This window comes from Rousettus aegyptiacus, unplaced genomic scaffold (genome assembly GCF_014176215.1).
Source record: "Rousettus aegyptiacus isolate mRouAeg1 unplaced genomic scaffold, mRouAeg1.p scaffold_m13_p_6, whole genome shotgun sequence".
Classification (NCBI taxonomy): domain Eukaryota; kingdom Metazoa; phylum Chordata; class Mammalia; order Chiroptera; family Pteropodidae; genus Rousettus; species Rousettus aegyptiacus.
In genome coordinates this window covers 84,498,791-84,525,645 of record NW_023416309.1, presented here as the reverse complement: position 1 = coordinate 84,525,645, position 26,855 = coordinate 84,498,791, and the positions used below count along the sequence as shown (strand labels likewise).

General features: G+C 45.4%; 2 protein-coding genes and 1 non-coding gene across 10 annotated transcripts in view; 2 read left to right on the top strand and 1 right to left on the bottom strand.

Annotated features, from left to right (window-relative positions):
- RFFL (ring finger and FYVE like domain containing E3 ubiquitin protein ligase) overlaps window positions 1-3,196 on the top strand; it is a 60,530-nt gene extending 57,334 nt beyond the window's left edge. For all 4 annotated transcript variants that reach the window (XM_016163213.2, XM_016163212.2, XM_016163214.2 and 1 more), the window contains one exon: window positions 510-3,196. In XM_016163213.2, the coding sequence (XP_016018699.1) occupies window positions 510-691 (182 nt within the window). In that variant the 3' untranslated portion in view covers window positions 692-3,196. The remainder of the gene's footprint in view (window positions 1-509) is intronic.
- A 2,372-nt stretch (window positions 3,197-5,568) lies between these two features.
- Window positions 5,569-26,299, bottom strand: LIG3 (DNA ligase 3). Of its 5 annotated transcripts, none has more exons than XM_016163205.2 (20): window positions 25,235-26,299; window positions 22,667-23,220; window positions 20,629-20,772; window positions 18,557-18,754; window positions 17,748-17,899; window positions 16,964-17,130; window positions 16,773-16,850; window positions 16,187-16,355; window positions 14,510-14,665; window positions 12,671-12,802; window positions 12,259-12,338; window positions 11,153-11,240; window positions 10,750-10,827; window positions 10,310-10,433; window positions 9,563-9,705; window positions 9,151-9,225; window positions 8,614-8,760; window positions 7,989-8,193; window positions 7,492-7,610; window positions 5,569-6,346 (listed from the first exon to the last, which is right to left on the bottom strand). In XM_016163205.2, the coding sequence occupies exons 2-20, from the start codon at window positions 23,214-23,216 to the stop codon at window positions 6,113-6,115; spliced, it is 3,039 nt and encodes a 1,012-aa protein (XP_016018691.2). In that variant the 5' UTR covers window positions 23,217-23,220; window positions 25,235-26,299; the 3' UTR covers window positions 5,569-6,112. The 5 variants fall into 5 exon arrangements, with proteins under 5 accessions (XP_016018691.2, XP_016018692.2, XP_036079570.1 ...); XM_016163206.2 differs by lacking the exon at window positions 25,235-26,299 and adding an exon at window positions 24,161-24,271; XM_036223677.1 differs by lacking the exon at window positions 25,235-26,299 and adding an exon at window positions 23,743-23,766.
- On the top strand, window positions 26,131-26,232 carry LOC118604413. The gene has a single exon (XR_004951724.1). It is a non-coding gene; the product is annotated as a U6 spliceosomal RNA (small nuclear RNA).
- Window positions 26,300-26,855: the final 556 nt, after the last annotated feature.

Genomic DNA, 26,855 nt, shown 5'->3' with positions numbered 1-26,855 from the left:
ATGGGTGTGTGGACGGAGTGCTGTGGGGGTGGCACAGAAGAGGGCACTCCCTCTGCTGGGCTCTGCCACCAGGAAATCTCAGAGGAAGCCCATTTATATCTAAACTTTTCTGAACCAGTTTTATCTTTTCAGCGTGTTCTGCCTCAGGAGATAATGCGTACCTAAGTGCTATTCACTCACTCTATTACACCCTCAATTGTCTGAAAATTATTTCTTTTAAACTTTGAGGACACTGTCTTATGTAGTTCTCATGTTCTGGGATGTATTTTATCTACAAGTACTTTACTTTTCAAATCTATAACCTGACCTATAGAGGTCCACATTAAACAAGTAACTGGAATTGGTTACTGGGGAAATGTTTTCTTAGAGTTCTTTTTGAGGGGGAGTGTGTGAATTTGGGGGTTTGTTGACAGTGTGCCTGTTCTCTTCCACCTCATCCCTCCACCACCTCATACACTTAAATAATCTTACTTTCCCCTTTGTCCCTTTTCTGCCCTGTGTCTGTACAGGGGGAGCAGTGCCATCTGGCCTGGAGGAGAACCTGTGTAAGATCTGCATGGACTCACCTATTGACTGTGTTCTGCTGGAATGTGGCCACATGGTAACCTGTACCAAGTGTGGCAAGCGCATGAATGAGTGTCCCATCTGCCGGCAGTATGTGATCCGGGCCGTGCACGTCTTCCGATCCTGAGGGCTTGATACCGCCTTCTTCAGTGCCTTATAGGGACATAGCGGAAAGTGTCTGGGCTCAGGGTTGGCCAGGTTGCAGAGGGGCAGGCTAACAAGAAAATTTGCAGTATTCCCAAGACTGGGCAGGCAAAGATGCTATGTCACTTCTGGGCATGCCTGTCTTGCCACGGAGGTGCTCCTCTTGGCCGGCAGAGCCCAGGGCAGTGAGAACTGGTACAGATTGCATGGGCAAGTCCCTGTTTCAGTGGTCTTGGGTGATGACGGTAACTGATGAAGAGAGGACTTTCCAGAACTTGGACCATGTCTTCTTCCCTGCTGTACCCTACTCATCCTCTTAAGTTGCTTGCCTGTGTTTCACCAACCAGAAGTCCTAGTAGAAATGGTACTCTTCCCCCCCAGCACATTTGGACTTATTTCTGGTCTCTCTGGCTTTCTGTGCTTTAACCTACCTTTGCTAAAGTTTCTTTCTATATTGCCTAAAATCCATTCATTTTTTCAGACCAAAAGATGTTAGCTTAACACACCAGTAATAATCCTCCTTAGGACAGAATTTGGACCAGTAAACTTATCCCTGGTGAGAAATGAAACACAAATACTATTGAAAGACTTAAAAGTTATTAAGTGTTGCTTCTTTAAGTGCTGGGATTAGAAGCTATCAGCCTCCTGTCCTGACCTTGGGATCCAAGGGAGCATCTGGTTCCCAAACTGCTCGGAAATTCCAGTCTCTGCAAGAGATGGTACATGGATCATCTGTTTCTTCTCTTAGGGCCTGACTTTGGGCCATCCTTTATTTTATGAGGAAAGGGAAAGTGTTGGGTGGAAGCAATGGCTTTCTACTTAAATTTGACTTCTCCAACAGACAGGAGATTTAAACCACTTTCCCCTGAGACCGAAGTTCCTCTCTTTGCCTTGGAGGTTTTAAACATGGCCTCGCAGAATACATAGAGACTTAGGCAAAGAGCCTTGTTCTTCTCTAGAGAGCCTTGTTCTTCTCTAGTTAGACTTTTCATGAAGTTCCTAATCAAATGTGTTAAGATACAGAGCACCTGAGAGGTATCAGAAGGTACTGAATAAGGCTGGTTTCAGCTCTTGAGCAGACAGCTGGAAGCCTTAATTCCCAAGGTTGGTGGGGACTCCCTACTCCCTTTCCTTTCTCAGTCTACTGATTTGGAGGCAGGTAAGGAAGAAGCATTCTCTAGGCGCTTTAGGAAGGACCATGCAATGGTAGGTTCTTGATCCTTCTTAGGGTCCTTAAACTACTGGAAGAGTCAGAGTGCTAAAGAAAAGTGCCGGAACAGCTTAGCCAAACATAAACATACATGCTATCAGAAGAGCTGTGTGTGCTGCCATTACCAATGGATGAACTATGCAAACACTAAACACTTGAGGGCCTTAGCAGACACCCCCTGCCTTCCCCCATGTAGCCAAGATCTCAGACTAGAACCACTCATGACTCTGGAAATCAGTGGGAAACCTCTGAGGGCACCTATTTATCAGTACACACTTATGCTTTTCCTCCATCAGCTACTAATCTCTTTTTGAGGGAACGAAATAATGTAGTTGTCAGCTAAACACTGGGCCACTTACCTTGACGTTACACCAAGTCCTGGATGATTTGATTCTGAGCCATAGCCTTTGTAAGAATTGGGAGAAATGGAGATTTCCCTGTGAAGACATCTTTTATGCTGGACAGTAAATACTATAGTTTACAATGCCTCTACCATTTTAGCAAAAGATTCAGCTACTCTTCAGTTCCACTGTGAAACAGGTCTGTATATATGCAGCTCAGTTAAGATCTAGCAATAAATAACTTCAGGGCAGAAGCTGGCTCTCTCTCTACGTAAAACTTGCTTCCTCTGCTGAGGCCTTACCTCTCCCTACCCCCCAATTTTCCTCCTAGACTGAATTAAAAATAATAATGGTTGGTTAGTAATAACCTCAGTAAGAATTAGAACTGATGCTGTTTACTCATTTTGGAGAACTTGCCTTTAAGTCTTTTGGTGAAGGTTTTAAGAAAAAAGGTGTCAAGCAACCCTGATTTTTAAAAATTGTATCTTCCTTTATTATTACACCAAATAAAAGTTGGGAATTTCAAGATCCCATTTCAGTTACTATCTAACTTAGGTAGCAATTGATTTTTATCATTAAATGCTCCTTCCTACCCCTCTTGGATCCTTGATCTTAATTATGGAAACATCTAATTCTTCCAATTCTGTGGCTTTTGCTGTGATTGTTCAGAAATTTCAGTTGAGACTTGTTTTAAAAGACTTAGAGAGCTGACTGGTTCACAATACATTGGACTCTTAAAATAAGCTGTACAGGAATTAGTGCTCAATCTATATTGTATAAACTTGTTGAAATCTTTTGGATGTGAATGTGTTACTGCAAGTGGCTTATATTTTCTCTCAGACTTACTTGGGTGTTAAATCAAATCCAAATGTGTATTTTTTTTTTGTTACAGAGCTCTGCCTTATAATTTTGTAATAAAGTTTCCGTGTAGATGGCTGTCCTATCTGGTGTGAGAATGCCAGAGGTCTGATAGTTACTATTGACAAGAGAGTTGATAAACCACAGGCTAATCCCAGGCTGTGTGCGTGTAGGCATGCTCCTGAGAGACTGCATTATTTTTGGAGATGCTTGGCCATGTGACTTTAGTCAAGATATCCCTGTTCAACAAATGAAATTAAAGCTTAGTGTTGTGATTTCAAGATTTCATAACTATTATGTGAGAGGTCATGGGACAGCCTAGAAGAGGATGGGAGCTGAGTAGAAAAAAGACCAATCAATCCTAAAACCAAATAGGAAGAAGCATCGAGTTCAGACATTGACACTTTTGGTGGAGATGGGTCTTATAGATATGGGTAGAAAGGAGTTTGAGAACAGCCAGTGTGGCCAGTTAAGTCTTCAGGTGACCCTGGTTAGGTAGATAGTAGCTTCTGGATACAGCTGCGATAGTTGGGAGTATGGCTCAGAGTTTGGCCCAGCCTTAACGCGCAGACTGCAATGTGCGCACAGGCCTGTACATACCTCCTTGACCAGGGCCCAGGGGAGGGGACTCCTGAGAATGCAGCCTTTGAGAGAGCTAAGTTATGTACAGATCTGCCCTGTGACTGGACAGAAAAGGAAGGAATCTTGTCCAAAGTGCATAAAGGCTGGGGGCTGAGCTACAGCCCTTTGTCCTCATTGTTCTGGGCAGCTGGCCCGTTTAGCACCCAGTATGACCTCTGTCTGCTGCCAAGCAGCCACATAAAACAAAGGCTCAAGGTCTGTGGAAATAAAATGAAAAGATACAAAATTGTATATTTGGTATAAGCTCAGTAGCAAAAACAAACAAACAAAAAAACCAAAACACGTGTCAGAAAGACTGGAAGGAAATAGACAAAACACCTTGAACAGTGAATTGAAGATAATACCTAGCAAGGTGGGGAGGGCCAAAGGGCTGAGTTCTTGACTGAGCTGATCCCCTGCAGCTGGCAGGCTCCTGTGCTGTGGGGGCACACCTTGAGTGTAAGCACCCAGTAAGGGCAGGTGAGGCTGGGTCAGCTCCTTTGGCAAATCTTGAGGAGAGAGCCCTTTTCTGCTGGCCTGCCTGTCCAGTTGCTTGGTCTGAGGCAGGAGAGAGGGATGGCAGTTTATGTAGGTCAGTGCTCAGAGGAGCAGCTTTTGTCTCCATAGAGGATAGAATAAAAACAATGTCTTATTCTCAATACTGAAGCCAGACTGAATGGCGCCTATTCAAAAACACCCAACCCCAACGTCCTGGGCTAGAGACAGGGCAGTACCTTCCTCTCCTACCTCTTTCTCCTAACATTTTAACCAGGTCGGTCAGGGTTTGGCCTCCAGGCTGACTGGCAGGCAACCTCCCAGCAGAGTATATTACCTTAGTCGAGCATACCAGAGGAAGGCTGGGGGTAGATAGTGGTACTCAGTCTTACAGGCCAAGACACTCAAGTATGTTCCAAAGGTTGAATCGCATTCACCTAACCTACACAGAGTGGACAAACAAGCCTACCAATTTGTTGGTAAGAAAAAAAAACTGACCCTCAGGAGTCAGCAGACCTGAGAACATGGAAGCCAGTGTATAACCAGATGGCCACCTGATGAGCCTGGAGAGTATGCGCTGTCTGTCAAACGCAGACAGGAAGCTATGGAAGTGGTCCTGTGGTGTTCTGGTTAGAGACCAGGCGTCTTCTCTACTGGGTAGGGTCTGGACATGCATGTCAGTGTTGGTTGTTCCTAACTCCATGCCAGGCTGTGCTGAGAGCTTTATGTAACTTACCTCTTCACTTTCACAGCAACCCTATAATTTAGGCGCAATTCCTATCCCCACTCCTCTTGGAGGAACAGAGGCTCAGCTATTAAATAATGTGTGTAAAGTTGTAGCTGTTAAATCTTACAGCTTGGATTTGCATCAGTATAACTGCAGTGACGTGGTGGTCACTAGCCACAAGTGATCATTTAAAGTTGACTTACAATGAAAACTTCAGTTACTTAGCTGTGTTTGCCACATTTCAAGTGCTCAAAGGCCAATGTAGCTAGTTCATATTGGCCAGAAGATTTATAGGCTATTTCCATTGCTGAAAAAGTTCTATTGAACAGCACTTGTTTAAACTAAATTATTTTTATAATAAATTAGCCTCAGGGTGGCATAAGAGCCTTTCTTTGTAAGTAAGTTGTGTAGATTTGTCCTCAAGTGGGTTATCTTAAAGAACAGCCTTGTTTCTAGAATTTGAGGAGGCAGATCTTCTTGGAGCCTTCTATCCCCTAGAAAAGTAGCCCAAACAACTTTTGTTTTCTTCATGAAGGCCCCATTTTCCTACCTGATTGTGATTCCCTCCCTTCAAACCAGACCCATACCCTGTAATAGAACATAGAAACATCAGAAAATTCATTTTATTTTCTTTCCAATGAGGTTTCATTCCTGGGAAAAAGGGCCAGGATGAATACAAGTTTTGCCAAATGTAAGCAGCATTTCTGAGGGAGGGCAGCCTCTGAAATACAATTTTAAAATGAGCCTAGAAGTAAAAGGGGTCAGGCAGGAAGAAGATGACTGTCACTGGGATTGGCTTTGTGGACAGAGTGTCAGTAGCCCAGCCTTGACTTGACTCCTTAACCACTATGGAAATTACATGGGGTAGACGGGGAAAAGACAGATAACTGTAAGGTGTTATTTTTTTAAAGGGATAAAAGCTTTTTAAAGAAAACATAACAAAACTAGCACACAGATCTGAAAGATCTATGTAAACCAGCAGGAGAAACAGAAGTCAGTTTCTTCACTGGTGGCACCCATAGCACCTGACTCCTGGCTGGGGAGAGACCATTTTGGTGGGTTCTGGAAGACATATTGCTTGGAGAAGAAAGTCTGTCCCCATCCTGTTCTGCCCCAGCTGGAACCCATGGTAGGGAAGGGTAGGCAGCAGTCCTAGCAGGGAGCTACCAGTCTCCGTTTCCGGATACATGCCCAAATCCACTCGGAGGAGACCTGTTGGGCTTCAGGGTTCTTGTCCCTATTACCCAGCACATGTGTAGCTGAGGCCATGTCAAATTCCTGTACCAAGTCCCCATTAAATGCCACGAAGTAGCGTCTGAGACGGCTGAAGTCTGGTGTGGAGGGCGGCAGGTAGAGCCGCACCCCAGTGAAGATGTCTAGTAGCACCTGCAAATGCACAGAGGTCAGGGTGGGGTCAGAAGTGGGGATGGTCCTGTGCTGGCAGCAGATGTGTCTCCACCCAGATGAGCATAGGTCAGAGAATAAGGTTAGAAAAATCTAGAAACAGGGAGCCTAGATAGAGGTCAGGACATGAGTCTGAGAGTTTACTGGAGAAAAGGCACAGGTATCAAAACCCCACATTATCTAGCCACTTCAGATTATATAGGACTGACACTCCCCTCCATTCCTGCCTAAAAAGGATGGAGAGGGGACAGGTCCCAACGTTAGGGACCTGGATAAGGGAAAAGCATATCTCCGAGAACTATCCGGTGGCTGGTGGGATAGGCCACTGGCTCTCAGTGATGTGACTCATCTGGGCAGTCCAGTGTGTATAAATAGTTAGATGCGGTGGTGGTGGTGCTGGGGGAGGGGGTTAAGGGTGGGAGGGGGAGCAGAAACCCAGCTCATTACTGTAGATGGATTCAAGGGCTTCAGGTAGCAAAAGACAGGAAAATACTGTAGGTTTGCTGAGGCCTAGATTCAGGGCCTGAGCTGCCAGACTTCAGTGCTTGCTCTTGGCTGGTGGGCATATGGGGTGGTGAAGTCACACTATGGTTACCACATTTCTCCATCTGCACTTTAGGCCATCAGCTCCCTGAGAACTGAGCCTAGTTACTGGCCTCAACAGGTGCTTGGCAGCTGTAATTCCCTGACAAGGGAATACAAAAGGGAAAAGGCTCCTCAGGTGGGAGGAGAGTCACCAAGGCAGTGCATGCCCTCTCCCCGTCCTCACTGGCTGGCACAAACTCACACTGCTGCACTCCCACACCCAGAGTGGGCTTTCTCCCCTTTAATGTCCCTGCAGCCTCCCTTGGCTAGGCTGGGCTGTTCTATCTCCTGCCTGTAGGCACAGTTCTTCCTCTCTGCTTGCTGGCTGGCCGCCTCTGCAAGGCAACAAGAGGGCACAGGGTGGAACAGCAGCACTGCTGGCCCTGCCCAGGACAGAGGAGCAGCTGCAGGAAGGGAGATGGGTTTGGCCATTAGCCCCAAAACACCTTTGCTCATCTCCCAAAGTTAAAATGCAAAGGGTTGGGAACGTGAGGCCCTGGGCAAAACCGGTCCCCTAGTGCACTGCTATTCTTAACCCTCACCTTTGCTTGGCATGGCGTCTCATCAGGAGCCTTCCGCTTCACCCCAACTTTCACAGGCGACTTTGTGACCAGCTTCTCTCCCACTTTCACCAGAGAAGGCTTTGCAGTCAGCTTGTGGCCTGCAGGAACGAGTTGGGGATAAGAACTAAGAAGAGGGTTGAGGGACCCAATAATAGTTCCTGAAGTCAGGGCAGCAAAGAGAGGGCCGGGCCTTGCTCTGCTATGTGCGTGGTGTGAAAAGAGAGAGCTCAGAGGTAGCTTATCTCTGGATCTGATGGGTTCTCCCAGGGTCCTGTCAGGTTTACTGAGCAGATGGAGAGTGTCCAGCAGAATGGCCTGTGGCCCATGGCTGGACATACAACAGGAATGCAGTCACTGTCAGCTGCGGTGGACAGAGAATCAGATGATTTGAAAGCTGGAATGGGACACTGGATCCCTGTCCTTTGATCTTTGCCCTCACATGCATTTTCTATCACTTCAGCCCCCTCCCTTCTTACCACCTTTGCTGTTAGGGCTAGTCAGATTTCCTTCTGCCTTCTTGGCACTGGCAGAAGTCTGCTTGGGGGAGGTTCTGGTTTTGTGAGACACAGAAGGCTTTGAGGTGCCCTCATTCTCTCCGCTGCTGCCCCCTGTAGTGGAGCTCCCCTCATCTCCAGCCACCACAGTGAAGTCTGCCCTCTCCTTGGATAGCTGGTACAGTTCCTGAGGGGTTGGGAGAATGGCAGGTGGTTATTCCCTTCCCAGCCACTGGCCTCAAAGGCGGTCTGTGTGGTATGTTTTAGGCGCATGTGGCTGGGAAACAAAGAGGGAAGAAAGACAAATGGGGAAAAGCTGGCTTCCTGGGTGCTTTTCTTAACTTTGACTATGTTTCCTTGAGTAATTGGTATAAATCACTGTTCTCTGTTCCTCAGTTCTTATCAACAATATAGGGGTGATAGCCTAGGGCCAAGTCTTCAGCGGGATGCTGTGAGAGCAGAAGCTCTTTGGGACCCAGGGCTGCTCACTGGGGCCTGATGCCTGTGCTGCTGCTCTGGCCCATCAGCGGTTTGGTCTCCCTTTCTGACTGCCTTCTCAGTGGAATGGGGTAAAGGAGAAGACAGAGGACATATATGCAGCTGGCACCTTGAGTTGGGGGAGGTTAGTGGCAGATTTCCAATCTTTATCATCACGGATTCGGGTGCAGCGAGGGAATCGGATGGAGATCCCATCAGCTGTGTGAGCCTCAGATTTGGAGAATTCAGCTCCTGTGATCTCCCACACGGCAGCTTTCTGTTAGAAGGAAGTTAGGTCACTCACTGGTTAAGAAGCAACCATCTCCCAATCAACTAGACGCAATACAGAACAGTTAAAACCAAATAAGCACTGACTAACAGGTGGGAGATGGTTCAAGTCTCACTTTTGTTGCTGATGCTAGGTGACCTTTGGGAAGGAAGTCCTGGGCCTCAAGTGTCTGTCAATGAAGTGCAGACCCTCTTTCCCTCACTACTGAGGATGATTCCTCAGTGTTGACTGGCCATCCCCATGCCTGTCACTTAGCTGAACAGTCCAGATCCATGTCCCTGGGTAGACTGTCAATGAGGCAGAGATGGTGTCTCTGGCATTAGAGAATTTGCAAACTCATTCTGTGAGCTAGAGGACCCCAGGCCACTGGGTTGATACCTTTGGGTCTGGGACGATAAAGTCAGGATAGTAGATCTTGTTGATTTTCAGCCAGCTAGGTATCTTGCTGGGATCCTGGAGGAAAAAAGATGCTATCCTATATTCCCAAGCCAAAACCAGACTTAAGCTCTGTCTTGGTCATGGGATTGTGAGAAGTGACTTAGCACAAAAGGCTGACCCTCACCCCACGGGATCCTCCCTGCCCAGAGAGGGTGTGGCCTTGAAAGCATGCAGCCCAGTTTCCACAGGGTAGGCACTCAGACTTTGAAGGCCTAATACTGTTCCCATGGCTAAGCAAGCAGCTCTCCTGTCTGTGGAAACAGATAAATGATACCTGCAGTCCCCAAAGTGCAGCCTGTCTCAGTAATGATGGCCAATCCAGAGGTCAGGGCCAACCAGGTCCCTTCCTCACCTTGCTAATTTTCACCATGTCCAGCTCCTTCTGCAGGCGGGCAAGTGTTGCATCATCATGGCCACCTGAACACTTGGTGACTGTACACCACTTCTGGCTGCTTGGATCGTAGCAGCCCATGAGGAAGATGGACATCATGCCACCTGGGAGAGGGATGAATTAAATTGTGGGTGGAGGGAGCCATCTTTGCCAGCCCCATGTGCCCAATTAGAGACAGCCTATTGGAAAGGGCTGGGCCTTGGTGTCAGAGTGCCGGAGTTCACCTGTTTCTACCTCTTACTAGCTGTATAATTTAAGCTTTATGAGCTCTAATTTCCTCTTCATTAAATTAGGAATAATCACATATAACCTGTCGGGCTCTGGCGAGGAGTATAAGGAATTGAACAGTGCCTAGCACATGGTAGATTGCCTAAAAGTACTAGTTCCTAAGAGCCCAGCTTTCCCTCCAGTGAACAAACCAATTTTCCCTGAGGAGAAGGCTGTCATGCCCTGAACAATTAGTTCATGGTAAGCTTCTTTGTGCTAGACTAGCACAGGGTATTCTTGTCTGACCTTTCCCTGCCTAAGTCTGTAGCTCTCAGATATTGCTGTCTGAGGTGACATGGGCCAGTTTGGGGCCCCTGATCCCAGAACTTTGGAAGTCATGACTAGCCTAACTGGTAAATCAAGCCAGTAAAAAGGCCAGCCTCTACCTTCAGTGGTGCCTTTCAAATAAGTGCCATCCCACAGGCCGGAGGCCGCCCTGACCTTTGCTCCCTTGGCCATAGAAGGCCCCAAGGACCACCAGGTCAGCTGTGTCAGCCATTGCCCCCTCATTCAAATAGTCTTTCTTCACTTTCAGCCAATGCCGCTTTCCAGGCTCATATGTACCCTGAGAGGAAGCAAGAGAAACCATGAACTAGAATGGAAATTCCATGAGGGCAGGATTTACCTCTTCACTCAACATATCAGATCTATCAGTGCCCATCCCACCCTGGGGAAGAGCCCTTAGGCTCCAGGCACTACAGCAGACACATGCTAACCCATTCTCTAGATCCAGAACAGAGCTGTCCAAACTGGAAAGATGACCCCTGAGCACCCACCCTCCAACACCTCAGACCGCCACTGCCATCTCCTGGCCAGGGCTGGAAAGGATCAAAGGAGGGCTTCGAGTCTACAGGAGAAAGCAAAGGATGTGCCCATCTTACCTTCACGTCTTTCAGCACCAGTCCTTCCAACCCCTCTCTGATCACCCGGTTTATCATGTCGACCAAGTCTGAGGCTTTCTGAGGGATAACAGGAGAGATGTTGAGAGTAGAGAGAGAGTGAGAATTGAGAGGGTGCTATGGGAGTAAGATGGAGGTTGTTTCTTTTCTCACACTAGTACAGTGCCCAATGCAAACACCCTGACTTGAATACAAGGAACAAAGGGCTTGCAAAGCAAGGACTCTACCTAGGGTGTTTCATACCCTACTAGGTGGAGACTAGTAGACAACGTATACATATTAGCAGCCCCCATAAGAAAGTAAGACTCACTCTCCCAGTCATATCTAAGCCAAGGAGTTCTCTACCCTGCTGCTCTTAAACCACTAAGACACTGCTTTCGCTCACCATCACTTGCTTCATTTCTGAGAACATGATCCGATTAGGAATTTCAACCATGTTATCATGAAGAAACTTCCGCCGCTCACACAGAGGCCTAAAAGAGAGTGGAGAGCTGAGGTCTAGCCAGGACCCTCCTGTCCCCATTAGGAGTTTTAAAGAGGGAAGGGACACAATAAACTGCTTCATAAGAGGGTTTGCAATGGCTTAAAGCCTTCGTGTCTAACATTTCTGCCTGTCAAGGGCTACAAGGACTCCAGTGACCAAAAATGGACAATCGTGAGCTATGGCACAGAGCTACTTCACTGTTGTGGTTCCTGTTTCTACTTCATCGAGTCACAGGAGAACTGGCCTTTAGCCCAAACAGATTGTATGAATTCTGGTCCTACTTGAAAAATGACTCTCTCTTTTTTTATCCCCAGCACCCTGCCATACCCCGGGCCCAAGGCTGGCTGGTTCTTGGGTCAGCAGGATGACAGGCCTCAGGACCTGAAGCCCATACCCCAACTCCTACCCCCAACAATTATTTCTCCCTTCCACTTCCTTCCCCTTCCACACTCAAGAATGTGAGCCAGTGTGGGAGGGGTTATGGCAGGGATACACTGTAAGTGCAGAAGGCCAGTACTGGTTTCTTGGGCCTAATAATTTCGAGGCAGCTAAGTCAAGACTGCTTATTTTCTCTAAGACAGTCACACCCACAGGCCCCCTACACTCATGAGCTTCCTATTGTTGGCCTCTTCTGAAAGTAAAACCTCTGACCTGAAGACCGTCTATCTGCCTTACCTCCCTGTGGGTGCTATTGCAGAAATAAACTGAAACCCTACTGTGCTCAGTCTATTTCTTATCAACAGTCAATTTTGCTGTAGCAGAGAAAGTATAGGGGTGAGAGTTAGGGTTTTCTCTGTGACTTAAGCTGTCAAGAAGAGATCTAGTCAACACATCTACTCTTCCTAACACTAAATGGGGAGTTGACTGTGTAATATGCAGCCCCTGGCCCTGCCTAGCTATTGGACACAAAGAAGTATATGCTCCAGGCCCTTCTCCTCCCTCTTTTCCAATTGGAACCTCCCCCCTGCCCCACCTCAACACCTAGGAAATGAAAAGAGATTCCTCACCTGTCCATCAGACTGACATCATTGAAGTAGATGCAATCGAAAACAAACAGGCAGACATTAGCATCCTGGAAGGCAGCTTTCTGTAAAGAAAAATGATAGTAGGTATGTGAAAGACAAAAATAAGAGGGCATGAAAAATGGGTAGTACCAGTCCACTTCTGAGGACCCTCTGAAGTCCCTGATAGAAAAGTCCTATTTGTGCTTTGAAGCCCCTGGGCCATTAGGGCACTTAGCAGATGGTTCTGAGTGGAAACCAACACATCTAAACTCAGGGCTAAATTCATTAACAGTTCAGAAACAGAGTAAGCCCGACCCTAAGTGAGTGATGTATCCCTCCCCTTTTAGACTGATAGCACATGCACATATATGTAGACATGTGCATTCATTCTTGCACATTTGCCTTGAGCCAGTACCTTGTGCACTCCCAAAGTCCCAAAGGGCAGTGGTTTGCCTGTCTTGTTGTCAATCAGGAGCACCTCAGAATCCAAGATCATGCTGTGGCCCCCAGGGAAAGCCAGGGGGATGTAGTCCTTAAAGTGGGCCACCTGGAGGTAGAAGGGTCATTTAGATGAGGGAGAAGTAGGCAGCAGGGACCTGAAGCGAGTCACCAAAAGCAAAACCCAGATCCCGGAAGGAACACAGACCACCAACATATGGGAGCCCAGCTAATGTGCAAAATATAGATCTAGGCCTTGTCAGCCACCTGGACAAGAGGAATAGGGTATGTTTCAGGACCTCTGTCCAGACCTAGGAAGAAGTCAGCCCATGCTGAGTCACTTTCTATGGGCTGCAGAGAAGGAGAGTTTGGAGGAAAAAAGAAGAAACAATAGGGATAGGCCAACATTGAAGGGAGGGAGGAAAGGCGGGCAGGCAAAGATCTGTGAGGAAAAACAAACTAGATGGAAAAGAGATGGCAAGGAAGAAATGAACCCCCTTAAAAGCAAGGAAATGTGAGGCAGGTCTCTGAATGGGAGCTCTTCAAAATGAGTAAGAAAAGATGTTTGGAATTGGATTTTTCCTGATAAAGGCAGAGTCCTAGACTCTGTTTCAGACAGGGAGAGATCCCGCTGTAATCCAAGAGAGCCTTGCGAAGTGATTTCAGATGTGAGGTCCAGAGAGCATGATTGTGGTCCAATTCCTCCCCTGGACAAGGCACACAAGCCATACATAGTTGTGATACTTGGACCAGAGATGGGAAAGGCCTGCATATCCATCCCGTTCTACTTCAATTCCCTTATGGACCAAAAGCACAGAATGACGAATGAAACTTTGAAAAGGGAGAGCAGGGAAAGGTCTCTAATTCTGGAAAGTTGTGCTCAGACTTTTTTCCTGGGTAAAAGGAGGGCCTACTGAACCACTTCTCCAGGAGAAATTACTCATCAGTTTTATTGTGCACCACAGAGCAAGTGAGCCTGCATAAAGCTCCACGGGGAGGCCACTACTTAACTCTCCTCTGAACACCTGGAACAAATGGCCTGACTGCTTGGTGTTACAGCAGGAAGGCCAGACGTAAGGATGTGAGCTACCCACCATGGGACTCTGAGCTAGGAAAGAAGGGGTAGTGGGGACAGAAAGTCCATCTATTCGCAAGCTACTGGAGCCAGATGTTCTAGCTGCTTTTTCCTAAAGATACCCCCAAATGCTCGCAGAGGCCCTGTGAGCTAAGAAAGCCTGAGGAATGAGGTTCTCAGTGCCCCCTGACTGAGGGCGAGAGTCTGGCTCCCAGATGTCCCACATGGGATTGTGTTTACATCAGAAGGTAAGCTTCCAGAGGTCCAGAACTTTGGTCCATTTTTTTTTTTTTAACTGCTGATGTCTACTACCTAGAACAGCCCTTCGATAAATATTTGTTGGACAAATTCATGAATGATGGCCCAACAACCCTTTGTACATGAGCCATAATTTACCTCAGCGGGGAGGAAGCACTAGGAAATAGAAACACAAAAGATAAGCACTATAAGTCACTCACCAGATGAGCTCACTGTCCCAACACCATAGTGGGCAAGAGAAGCATCACTGTCCACTGGGGCTCTGTGGTAACTAACTCAAGTCTGGGCTCTTAGGCTGTGCCTACTGAGCAGCCCCTCATTATCAGAAGAGTTCAAAAATGAATAAATTAATTAATTCATTCATTCAACAAATACAAAATAAACCTATTGTGTACCAGAGCTAGAACAGCTATGGAACTCTGACCTTGAGATTCTTAGAAGCAGAAGGGAAAGACAGTCCTGGTAGAAATGAAGAAACCTTACCTTGTGAGGTAAGACAGGCTTGAGACTGCGGCTGAAGTAGCTGAAGTGGTCCCCATTCTTATGCACCTGGACTCGCTCCCCATCATACTTGATCTCAGAGAACATGCCATTAGGACACTTCCTCATCGCATACTCGATGGACTTGCAGGCCTCGGCCTTGGGGTGGAGAAAGAAAAGCCTGGAGACAGGTGTTCTCCCAATGAGGAACTGCTCAGCAGGGAGAGACCAAGAGCTCAGGTTCTGTGGACTAACTGCCAGGACACACCCTCATGGCAGGCCATTGAAGAGGTGATGAGCAGTCTCGTATCTAGAGACTGCATTTTGAGGAACGCAATTCATTGTAGAGAAAATAAAATTCCACTGAAACAGCATTTTGGTCCCCTCCCCCACCCCCCAATAATTTAGGATCTTGCAAGGCCTTTGGCTTATTATTGAACATTTCAGTTATCTTCGGCACAGGCAGTACATAGAGGTAAGATTAAAAAGTGACAGTGAGGCTGGCAGGGTGGCAGTGATCAGGGAGCCCTAGGACAGGGAATGACACAGGAATGCTTATTCACATACCCGTGCCATCTTAACTCAAACAACAGTGACTACCATGTTAGGAGTATTTATAGGTGCCAGATCACAAACATAATTTCATTTCTTCCTCGATGTGATATCTAATGTGACAGATACTGTTTTCATTTTATGGATGAGAAAACGGAAGTTTAAGGAAGTACTTAAGGTTACATAGCTAGTAGATGGCAGGAATGAGGTTTGAATCTAGGACCAACTCTAAAAGCTATGTAGTTAACTGCTAAGCTATATAATCCATGCCACTCTTTAAATGACAGGTTGTAGAACAGACTCCAGAAAGAATTCGTATAAAAGTCAGAGACGCCACTACTGCAGGCAACTGGGGTCCCGTCCCTGGTACGGTGATCTCACAATTTTGGTGCTGGTTGTCCCACCTTCCTGGGAGGGAGAGAACATTTCCCCATCTGAAACATAAAACCCTAAACCAAAGCTTTAGTATAACACACAAAACCATTTCATAAAAAGCACTGCACACCATTGGAACAAAGCAAAGGATCTGACAGTGGGCATGGCAGCATTCATGGAAGGTCCTGTAACACAGGAAAACCAATGCCAGAAAGAAAATCCCATTTCTCATGAAATGAGCAGAGGCCCATGATGCTCTCTCTCAGAGGTGGTCTCCATTCCTTAAGCTTCCTTGGTCCAGAAAAAAAGGAGGCCCAAGTCACCCTGTCACAGAAAGTCTGACTCCGCCACCAACTCTCACAGCTACTTTGGGGCAGGTCACAGAACTTCAGGAGTTACCTAACACATCCACCTGTCTTCAGGAAAGATAATAAATCATTCTACGTAGATGCTTCGGAGGATTTCATACGTCATTGTAGGTAAACTAAAGATTAAGAAAAGTTAAGTAACTCATCTAAGATTTTATAGCTTATTGGTGGTAGAGCTGGGCCTACTTCCACTAGATCATGCTGACTTCTCCTTTGCTTTTACTTCCTCATTGAGAAACACCCCTCTGCATCTCTACTTTTCCTTCCCCAAACTCCTGTAGTCAACTTGCAAGGGGCTATCAGCATTCATATGCTCTTATACCTCACATGGAAGGATAGTATGCTTGGAGAGGGATAGAAAGCAAGGCTTGAGCAGCTTCCTTACCAGCATGGGCTGTACTGGGGTCATCAGGGAGGCCTGCACACTTAGAGATCGTCTCTGGCCTGGCTCCTTCTCCACCTCCTGCTCGTTGTGGAGAACTCGCTCAACCACGTCCTGCAGGTTGCGTGAGGCTTTGAAGGCTTCATAGGCATTGGGATCAAGGGCGTCTAACCTGCCAATGTGAACAGGAGCATGGAAATAAAACACACTGTCTTTGACCTTATTGCTTTGGATAGCAGTCTGTCCTCATAGAAAGAGGGGTCTCAATGCATGAGGAAGGGATTATGTTCTATTATCTGAAGACTTTCATAGGTAAAACAGCTCTTGGACATGCTGCCCTAGCAAAGAGGGGGCTAGAGTAGGCAAGTGACTCATACTATGCTTACTGAACATATTCCATCCTTTATGAGAAGAGTATTATCTAAATTTTTTATATGGGAAAATGGAGGCTGGGCTAGGTCAAGTGATGGGTCCCACAGGAAAGAAGGTAGAATCAGGATTCAAATGCAAATCAGGACTCCAAAGTCCTGATACCAGCTAACAACAAAGGAAGCTGGCAGCCTAGGCTGTCGGTAGAGCTGGTACTTACACATGTTTTGCACCTGAGTTCATCTTCAGATCATGTTTGATCAACCTGATGATGCACTTGAGGTCATTGGCTGTACACCTAGGGGATGAGGCACATTCAACTTGGTCTTTGAACAGCTCTGGACCCCTGAACTTTCCTTCCCTAGGGATTCCATCTTCCCAAGCCCATTTCTACTGGGCAGCTTCCCCAACCTGGAGGCGATGTCCTGCAGGGCCTGTTGTTGCTCATCCTCCTTGGTGAGCTTGGAGAGCCGCAGGAGGAATTCGTCCACCTCCTGGATGGTAAGGAGGCTCTTGGCAGCTGGGGGGAAAGACTTGCTCTGCTCAAAGAAGACTCTGATCGTCTCTGACACGTCACCCTGTCTCCAAAAACCAAATGCCACTGCAACAAACCCTGAGTGGCCAAGTGTGTCCCCCTAACCCCCCGGGCTTGAATCAGAGATTTCAATTATTACTCCTGTCCACAGCTCACACATATCAACCTTACTTCTTAGAGAATCTATCCCACCCACAGTCCTGGAAATGGTACCCCCACCCACCAAGGGTTCTGGCCACCTGCCTTAACTGAAAAATGAAACAAGGACAAATCTAAGACTAATACGGTCATCAGATAATGGGGTACTTGGACAGAAACTTTCCATGCAGTCATGAACAAACCAAACCTGAATGGTAAGCCCAAGTTATAGGGGAGAAAAAAGCAAGAAAAACTAAGGTCCAGAATAAGAGTCCCAGGAGGGACAGCTCTCTGACCCTCGAGAGCTAGGCTTTCATGGCTCAGCAGTATAATTTCAGTCCTCATAACCTTGTGAAACTAACAGCTGTAGCCTCACATTCAGCTCCTGTCATAATGGAAACTTGTGCAAATCAGTTTCAGTTTCCTAAAAAAGTATGTGCCCCAACCAGAAAAAAGAGATTGCAGGTGCTTGGCTTGGCAGAACCCCACCTGGAATGCCCCCGACCCTGCCCTTCCTCTGACCTGTTCTAGGTCTCGTGCCATATCATCTGGGTTGCAGTTAAAAATGCGGCTAAAAAGCTTCACAATCTGCTTATCATTCAAGTTGTAAACACTCTTAATAACACCCGGTAGAAGCAGCTTCACTGTTAGGTACACATCACCGTGGAAACCATCTGGAGACAGAAGAGAGGAACCCTTCTTGAGAAATGGAGCTTAAACACATACATAAACTCAAGGAATTGCAAGAGATGCCTACATCACCACCTGTGATGCTATAGTACTACGTGTACTTTATAACACTAGCAGAGGCCACAGTGTTCTCTGGTGGTGGCTGGTGGTTTATGTGTCTGCATCCCCAAATTTAGCCCCTGGATGAATTCTTGCAGTGCAGAGCCATGACTTTTACTTCAGTGTGCCCAGTGATGAGCACCTTATAGTTGCTCAGTGGTGATTTCTTAGATGAATGAAAGCAGGGTTGGAAGATTCTATTCCAAGCTGTGCATGTGAGTCACAAAAACCTAATAAAACATGTAGGATAGTGAATATTCCTCTTAGTCAAATGGAATAGAGTCTTTTGACTTAATAGGGCAAGGGAAGAAAGATGCCAAGTGCTCAGAGCATAACTGGCTACATCCTTTGTGCAGCCCAGTACAAAATGAAAATGTAGGGCTCTTTGGTCAAAATTATTAAGAGTTTCAAGCCAACAATAGCAGAGCAATTAAACCAAGTATGGGGCCCCATGCAATTGAACAAGTTCATATGCCCATGAAGCTAGCCATGGCTCTGGGCTCTTCAGAGGAAAAGCCCACCCAGGATACTCTAGGTCCCACCTCCTGCTGAGCCTTTCCGAAGGAAGTCCTGGATGATCTGAGTCTTCGTGTTGTAGCTAGGATTTTCAGCCACCATGGCACACAACTTCCGAAACACACGTAGCAGACAATCCTTATGCTTAGGGTCACATTTGCTTGAGGAAAGACTTCTTCTAGGGGTAGGGTTTGAGCGGGCTTCCCCAGAGTTGTTGGGCATGGCTATTGGAGAGAGAAAAAGGGAGAAACAGCACAGATAATTCATTTTGCCTTGCTGAAAAGGAATAAAGAAAAACTAACAGGCATTCTGCTGGTGCTCTATGTGTAGCTTCATTTAATCCCTCATATAGCCCTTTGAGGTAGATATCGTTATGCCCATCTTACAGGTAAAGAAATAGAGGTCAAGTAATTCCCCCAAATCTTACAGCTATTAATGGTAAAAGAAACTGTGACTTCACACCCAAGCAGAGGACCAGCTGATGTACATCTTTTTATATGAGCATTTCACAGAAGAACAAAGGCCACCTTCATGCCAAGAGTGGTTAGAAGGATCTCAGAGCAATTGTAAAGCTGAACCCAGAAAAATTAGGTTGAGGACGGGGAAAGATATCATGGGACATGTTAGTCAACGTGAAACCAATGCTATCACAGCCTTTTAGAGCTGGAAGAAGCCTTAAAGATTATCTAGTTTGATCTCTTCTTACTGATGAGAAGACCAAGGCCTGAGAAGACACTCCCAGCCCCTTGCCACTCCTACTCACCACCATCACTATGGTCTTTTCTTTCTTATTGTCAAAATAAAAGGTTTTCAACGAGCAGGATTTTTCTCCAGACACCCCAAAATAACTGTGTAAGTCTTGAGTGATCCCTTCTTAAGTTCTTGTGACCATTTACAAACCAAATTTCACTCTGCAAGCTTACAGGAGAGCCATTAGCAAGCAGGCTGCTGATGTAAGCGTCTTCTTGTCTGGGCTTTGTAAATTATAAATGCATCCTCACCTCTTGACCTGGAGTCTAAAGATTTTAGGGGACAGAATCTTTAAAGTGGTGATGTTCGGCAGGTTTTAAGCACCAGAATACCCTGTTCCCTTCAACTTCTTTCAAATTCCTTCCCCAGGACCAGGGCCCTTTCAGAAACATGTTGTTATTGTCACCTGAACTCTTCCGTATTTCTATCTTTGGCCTACCATTAAACAAAAACACAAACCTCAGAGTTTTAAAAGAATAAAAAAATCCCATAGAGTCAGGCACCATGTTTACAACCATATCTCCTTCAGTCCTCATGAGAACACTGTAGAATAAATGAGGCAGGTGTTGCCATTGCCACTTTACAGATGAGGCCACAGAGGCGCAGAGGTGAAGTGACTTGCTCTCCTGAGCATGTTGTCAGGTGATACTGCTGGAATCAGGACCCAGGTCTTCTAAACTCAAGTCTAGGTTTCTTTCACTATTACCCCAAGCAACTTCTAAATCCATGTATTTTGGCTTCATTTTGTTTACCTGAGTCAGTCGCGGAATGTCTCCTAATAAAAGACATAGCAGGGTGTACGGTAAAAGAGCACAGGTGTTGGGAGTTAAACAGACTTCAGTGTAAATACTAATGCCATAATGAATCTGAACATAAGCTTTCTCATTCATAAAAGGGACCTAATAAAAGTTCTTTCAAAGGTTAATTGAAGAACAAATGAAACTAAATATGTGAAAGCCTCTAATCCAACACAGGGCATGCATGACATCTGCCTTCTTTCACACTTTCTTTGGTATGGGCAAGTTTAGGGATGCCATTTCTCAAAATTCTTTATCAAAAAACAAGGAAGTAAAAGGCAGGTTATAATAATCTGTCTGATCTAAGTAACTACTGTGAGAAAAGTTTTGACAAAACAAACATCTTTTTACTGCAATAGAAATTAAAGTATGCAAAGAAATGCCATACAGTTGGGGTGTTGAAAATTAGCCAGTCTGTCCCCACTCAGATGGAAGCAAACTATTGAGATGAGATAGCACAGAATTTTCACTTTTAGCCAGAGTCCCAAATAGGACACCAAATTAAAAGGTGGACCATAACAGCTAAAGTAGCCTTAACCAATCTACCTTACCTGAAAAGCCAGAAAATTTCCGGGTATTGGTACTGGTAACAAATGAGGCACCTTTCACTGGAGATGTCACCTGGCCGGTAGCTGTCAGCTTAGCCTGGACAACAGCTTTCTTCTTTGGTGTGCTTGCTGTCTTAGAAGATAGATCTGTAGGACCCCAAAAGAAAGGAAAATATCCTTCAGTGAAAGATCCCTGAGAAAGCTTCTGAAAGGTCTATCAACCACTCTTAGAGCCTCATTTGTTACTACCATGGCGTCAACCTAAAGCTGGCTGCTGGCTGGCCAGTCTTTTTGAGTAGAGGTAGTGGGTATTTGGAGAGGAAGGTTTTGGAGGGGAAGGTGTTCCGGGGAAAAAGACCTAGTTACCCTTTACTTCTATTAGTAATACATTTTCACCAACACTTTCTACTCTTATCTCACACATAATAATCTCCAGATTATTTGTCGAGGGAAGAGTGGAAATCACATTTTATCAAAAGATAAAACTTGGGAAGCTTAGCTTCACGGAATTAGCCCCAACTTACAGATGCACAAAAAAGTAAAATGAAGATGGATAAAAGAGAATGTTGGATTGGCATGGGCAGGAAAATTTCCAGCTGCTGAGTTATTCGAGCTGTGACAGTTTTAACTCTACCTTGTATTTCTCTTCCTCTGAATTAGATGAGTCAAGAAGTAACAAAGGCTGAGGCCAATGGCTAAGGCAGCATAGGGCAGGATGGGGGCTTGAGAAAGGAATTATTAGACATAGTTTTCTCTCTTGGATGTCTTTTTTCCTTTCAAAGAACAAGGATTAAATGCCCATTTAGAGCCACTGTTACTAGTCTTCCTACAGTGACAAGAACTATACTTAATTAAAACTATGAGTATTACTTTAAAGTTGAGGACACTGATGGTCATAAAGGACTAACTGGATTTGGAAGCATCAGTGTAAAATTTCTAAAATATGCATACATGTAAATATACATGTATATGCACATATATGTACCTGTGTATGTATATGCATGTTTTTGAGTATATACCTAAATTTTCTAGTTCTAGTCTGCTAAAAGGGCTTAAAAAAAGATACTAATGGCAACAAAGACATGTAACACCCAGATTATGGTCTTTAATGCTATTCCCCACTAACAGGAATCAGAACTTTTCAGAGAAATGGTGGTTTCCAGGGCAGGGACAGGATACACAGAAGGTAAACCTAAGAGCATACTGTTATGCCAGAGAGTAAGGAAGAACTTTAAAACATTTTTTAAAAAAATGATAAGTGTATCCATGACACAGAAACCAGCTCAAAGGGGCTCCCCAACTGGCCAAATATGGAACAATAAGAATCAAATTAATAAATCACAGTAAAATTATGACCCACCAGGAAAAAGAAGTAATCTGTGAGCCCATTCAGATTAACTGATAGATAAAAGGAAGCGGTGGTAGGTATAGCATCTTACTCTTAAAAAATGTCAGTATCATAAAAGAAAGGCTATGGAAATATTCCAGATTAAAGGAGGCTAAAGAGACATGATCACCAAATGCAATATTTAATCTTAGATTGGGATTCTATACAGAAGGGGGGAAAAAGCTATAAAAGGTATTATTTTATCAATTAACAAACTGGAATACAGACAATAAAGTATATTAAGAATAAATTTACTGAAATTGTTAGCTGTATCTATAGTCATTTAAGAGAATATTCCTATTTTTATGATATATACATTGAACTATTTAAAGACAAAGGGCCATGATGTATGCAACTTACACTCGATGGTCCAGGAAAAAAACTAAATGTGTGTGTAAGGAAAGAGTAATAGAGCATACAAGAACACAAATGATAAAGCAAAGACAGCAAAATGGTAACAATAATTAAATCCGGGTAAAGGAAATATAAGCATTCTTTGTACTATTTTTATTCTTGCAACTTTTTGTGAGTTTGAAATTATTTCTAAATAAAAAGTTAATGGAGGAAAGAAAGAAAGGGAAATTGGACTCTAGTCTCCTTATCACTTTTTCTTTCAACACTAGCAAGATGAAAAAGCAGTATTCTTCACCCCACCTGTAATGTGCTGGTTTATCTGCTCTTTCTCATTATCTTCTAGCTCTTCCCAGCCGTCCAGTTCTGTGAGGTCCTCGATTTTTTTTGTGGTGGCCCGGGCCCGCTCCAGTTTCTCAAATATGCATTTAATGTGGTACCACTCTTTCATATCACCCCCGGACTCTGAGAAAGGATTAGGAACCACTTTGCCAATTCGGCACACACCCTTTACAATCTTTTCCTTGCATTTTTTGCAGCCGGCTGTGCCTCGCTTGGCATAGTCCACACAGAACCGTTGCTCGGCCATCTCACAGGGCCCACTGCAGAGTCCCACATGCGACCCTGGCAAGAAGACAAGGCAGGTGGCACGTAGTCTTAGACTGCCTTCGTGGAATGACAGAACAGGCTTTCTTTTCCAGAGTAGGCAGGGCCCATGAAGCCGACCTGTTTCTGACCACTGGTTGAAATGTTTTATATCTGGCCAGAGATGCTGTTCTCGGAATAGGCACAATTCCTTTCGGCTGAGTGCACGGACGGTTGATGGGAAGAGAATCTTGAAAGCCAAAGTCATACAGCTGCACGATAAGGTGAAGAACAGAAAAGGTGAGATATAAATGAGGGGCTAGGCTTCCCATTTACTCAAAGGCCAAGGTCCTAATACAGTCTATGCTGACTAATCAAACACTTCCCAAAATATTAAAGATTTATTGCCTACAGGATAAAGAAGAGTTCCAGTACAGGAAAATTCAGTTTGCAAAAGGGTGTTCAATTACCTACTGCACACATGTATGCAGTATGGCAGGCCCATAAGTGGGGCTAATCAAGAAAATCCAAATAACATAAAACCTTTCTTAAAGCCTCAGCAATACCTGATATTCATAATGATGACCTCTAAGTATTACAAGACCTGAAGTTTCTTTTTAATCACCAAAAAAAATTACATTATGTTCATGAAGTTTTTAATGTTAAGTATAACATATATGCCATCCTTAGAAACTAATTAAGCTATTATAAAGATCTGTGATTAAATCAGAAGCCCTATTTTGAGAAGCAATTAAAGGGAGTCTAGAATCAGAATGCTTGGGTTCAAAACCTACCTCATTAGCTGTGTGACCTTGGTAGGTTACTTAACCTCTCCACTCCTGAATTTCCTCAACTGTAAAATATGGGTAATAATAGTACTTAACTCAAGGGATTGTTATTCTAAGAGTAAAGCCCTTAGAACAGAGCTGGACACACAGCAGAGGCTCCGTATGCGCAATTAGCCTGTTTATATTTCAGCAACTTGAATCATGGAATGCTGACATAAATGGACGGCAAGAATCAAAGAAACTGATAAATCAATCCCAATGGAAACAAGGGATAATATCTGCATGGGATCCTTCCATCTGCTTGGATTATTTTCTGAAGTATTTTCATAGTTCTGATTTTAAATGTACTGGAAATTATTTCAGCCTGCACACTGCTTTGTAGTGAAAATGCTATTGGATTATAATGAAAGCAGGCTTCACTTACTGTAATGAAACATGATGCAGAGGAAAGTAGGTGGATGGGAATCAGGGATGGAAAAATCCTTTAACTCCTCTCAGTTTTCTTATTTCTAAATCAGGGAAAATAATACCTACCTCAAACAATGGTTGGGAAAATTAAAATGAGTCCACAGATGGGGTGGGGGTGGGAGGCTCTGAATTTCTTTATGTATAAAATATGCATATTAATATGTATCTTTTGAGGGGAGAGAAGGTTTATGATTTTTCATGAAATTCACAAAGTACTCTATCCCCCCCCCCCAAAGTTTAATAACCACAGAGGTGAAGTATGTGAAAGTACGGCAGGTCCATAAGTGGGGCTAAGAACAAATGAGGTTTCAACATGTTCCTCAGGAAGACCGATTTATGAAGCACCCCTCAAAGCCTGTAATGGAAGGCACCGACTTCAGAGCACCCCAAACTTTGCAGGACCGGAGGCCCAGAAAGCACCAGGCCACGAGGAGGCACAATGCTGCTTTGAGGAAACGAGCCTGTCCCACAGTCCCCAACGGCCACTGCTCAGAATTTCATGAAAAGAAGTCTGTCTAGAAGGAAACCACTGAGGCCTGAACGCAGCCTGGGCCGCCTCGGGCCAGTGAGCTGCACCAGGCGGGGAAGTGAAAGCCTTGCTGCTGCTTTTCCTGGAGGGCCTTCCCGCGATGCTTTCGGGACAGTGGGCGGGGGTTACTAGCCGGGTGCAGACCCCGGGTCACCGGAGAGGAAGTGGGGAAGCAAGTCCCTTGGCTTCCGACGTCCGAGGACCAAGCAAAGAGCCCGGGGATGGGGAAAGGGACGCGGCAGCAAAAGAAAGGCTTCGGTGTGCTGAGCCGGCAGGGGCCAGAGCGGCCCCTGCGGGAGCACCTTCCTTGGCGCGGACCCGTAGGGGCCAGGGAGAGCCACAAACCAGCCCCCATGGGCTCCAGGGGGGCCGTCACGTCACGGAGGGTGTGCCCTGGAGCTCTGTGGGCGGGGGAGGAGCCGAAGGGGCTGGCTCCCTGGCCCCGCCGAGCCCCGGGCCGCCGCTCTCCCCACTGCCCAGCTCCGCCGCGCCGCCACTCACCTGCCTCCCCGGTTCCGGCGCACAGTGTAGGCCTGTGACCTAGCGACTATTGGCCGCGCTCAGCCACAGTGGGTGGTAGCGCCTGTCGCTTTAAATCCGGGTCCTTGAGCGGGCCGCAGCGCGCAGGCGCAAAGGTTCCGGCCCGGGCTGCGACACACGTCCGCGTCCCGCCCCACGCTTGCCACGCGGGCAGCGGTCGGATTCGGACTAGTGAGGCTCCGGGTTCGATGTTGGGGAGCGGGGATGCTTCCCAATCTTCGGTCGTGGCCGAGGAAAGCGGAGGTACGGGCAGCTGGTGGCGCCCAGGGGTGCAGCCTGACCTGAATTTCCGAGGACTCCCTGATTTGCTGATAATGTTAAATATTATCTAGTCCTCAAAGGTAGTGGTTGAGAAACTATAATGTAATAAGTTTGGTGACGGCAACGATAACGTCAATTCTCACGTCAATTCAACCTACTTTTCTGTCATGCCCTCTGTCCCACACAGTACCTAGCACATATTAAGTATTCAGTAAATATTATTGAATTGAAAAGAGGCACTAGATAGATATAAAGTGTAAAGGAGCGATTAGGAGAGTAACCCCTTGATTGTGTATCGTTTTAAGTATGTATGATTTCTGAAACCTCAAGTCAACTTTGAGAGATTAGGATCGCCATTTTTACAAAAGAGTAGTAGACTCAGAGAAGGTTAAGTGAACTTTTCTGGGTCCAGGAACAGCAAACAATAGGGCATTGTTAGGTAAGCAAAAGTGAGATCCTGCAGGGAGTTCTGTCCTATGTGAAAAAGCTTGGCCTTTATTATGTAGGAGATTGAGAGCCATGTAGGGCCTTATGAAGTAGTAATTTTGAAGCTGAGTGGGAGAGAGAGCTAAGGGAACCAATAAAAAGGATGTCGGTGCTGGCTTTGGCAGCATTTATACTAAACTGAAACAGTAGAGAGAATAGCATGGCCTCTGCCCAAGGATGACACACAAATTCATGAAGCGGTCCATAATTTTAAGCAAAAGTTTTTCCCTCTTTTTTTCTTTTTATTTTATCTACATGAGATGATGGATGCTGAATAAACTTTTTGTGGTAGTCATTTCACAATTATGTAAGTCAAACTATTATGCTATACACTTAAGCTTATGCAATGATGTATGTAAATTACATCTCAATAGAACTGGAAGGCAAAAAGAGTTCTTGTAAGAGATGAAAATGGCCTGAACAAGCTCAGTTAGTTGGGGTGAAGAGGAAGGTGCATTTTTGATAAGAATTTAGATTTTAAATCACTTTCTAGGTATAGTGCTCATTTACCTAAAGATGAAATGATGATGACTTGAGTGAGCAGGTATATAATAGTGCCATCAACTGAAATAGAAAATGAGAGGGGAGGAGGAGGTATTTGAGATGAAAGGATAAGTTTTGTTTTGGACATATTAAGTTTGGTTGGTTGAGGCCAACCACAATCCCATTGTTTGAAATGGGCAGAGTCTCTAATGAGCTGTAGAATGAACAAGACCTTTGGGATTGGAAGGTCGCTGGAGGCTTAAGTCCTAACTGGCAATTGAGTGAGCCTGAACATATTTCTATCACTGCGTTTACTGTGTTGTTTTGAAAATACCCTTGAATGTATCTGTCT